Source organism: Orycteropus afer, unplaced genomic scaffold (genome assembly GCF_000298275.1).
Source record: "Orycteropus afer afer isolate SDZICR_OR568_19922 unplaced genomic scaffold, OryAfe1.0 scaffold00091, whole genome shotgun sequence".
NCBI lineage: Eukaryota > Metazoa > Chordata > Mammalia > Tubulidentata > Orycteropodidae > Orycteropus > Orycteropus afer.
Genome location: NW_006921678.1, coordinates 10,987,380 through 10,988,634, shown reverse-complemented (window position 1 = coordinate 10,988,634; position 1,255 = coordinate 10,987,380). Strand labels below are relative to the sequence as shown.

At 48.3% G+C, this 1,255-nt stretch overlaps 1 gene segment (V, D, J or C); it reads left to right on the top strand.

The window, feature by feature from the left end:
* The first annotated feature begins 178 nt into the window (after positions 1-178).
* LOC103198329 lies at positions 179-875 on the top strand. The segment is given in 2 exon segments: positions 179-226; positions 495-875. Coding segments are annotated over 2 exon segments (429 nt in total).
* Positions 876-1,255: the final 380 nt, after the last annotated feature.

Genomic DNA, 1,255 nt, shown 5'->3' with positions numbered 1-1,255 from the left:
ATTACCAGGCTCAATTAAAGCAGAAACTATTATTACCAAGTGCAGAGATGTGGTATTTCCTTGGTTCCCTGAAGGAATGAGGCTGAGACCCTAGAGAGATCAACCCCAAAATGTGGATACAGCCCACATATTACAGCAAGATGCCTGAAGTCAGATTTGGGATTTTCAGATGTTTCCCATGGCCAGTGCACCCCAAGACAAGCTGATCATCCCTGGAGCAATTGAGGTACATGTATGGATACCCTTGGTCCTCACCGCATGTTTCATCAAAACTTGGTTTTGTCAAATTGGTATAGTACTAGCATTGTGCTCTGTCTCATGGAACACCACTCCTTGGTGTGATAAATGCCCAACTAGACCTGATTCCTACTCTTCACTGATGATCGATGGAAAAACCAGACCAAAGACATCTACTTCCTCTGAGAGCCTCATTGGCAAGGAATGTGAGGTGCACACAGGGTCACCTGCCCCTTCCCTGCTGGCTGTGTGTGTAGCCTCACTTTTGGGCAGATGCCAGCCTGAGGCAAGGACCCAGCTTCCCCGTTACAGCTGCAGGTCAGCCCATGGCCTCTCCCTCGGTCACTCTGTTCCCGCCATCCTCTGAGGATCTCCAAGCCAACAAGGCCCCACTGGTGTGTCTCATGAATGACTTCTACCCGGGTGCTGTGACGGTCACCTGGAAGGCAGATGACACAACTGTCACCCAGGGCGTGGAGACCACCAAGCCCTCCAAACAGAGCAACAACAAGTACGCAGCCAGCAGCTACCTGACCCTGACACCGGAGACATGGAAGTCTCACAACAGTTACAGATGCCAGGTCATGCACGAGGAGAGCACCGTGGAGAAGAAGGTGTCCCCGGCAGAGTGTTCTTAGGGCCCTGAGCTTCCCTACCCAGGAGGGCTCCAAGGGGCTGGACTCTGGGTTGGCATTATCCCGTCCTCACACCCTTTCCAGAACTCCCTACTCTGTCCCTTACATCCCTCACTGGACCAGCTCACACCTGAGTGTACCCTACACCCTTCCCAAGTACACTTCTCCTCAATAAAGCTCTAACGTTTATCATCTAAAAAATAAAGAAAAAAAAACAAAATGGGTGACATCACAACAGAACCTACATAAATTAAAAGAATAATATCAGGATAAAATGAAGAACTGTACTCCAAAACAAATTTTGAAAGCCTGGAAGAAATGGGCAGATAGCTAAAAACATGCTATTTATGTAAAGTAACACAAACTGAGGTAGAAAATTTGAT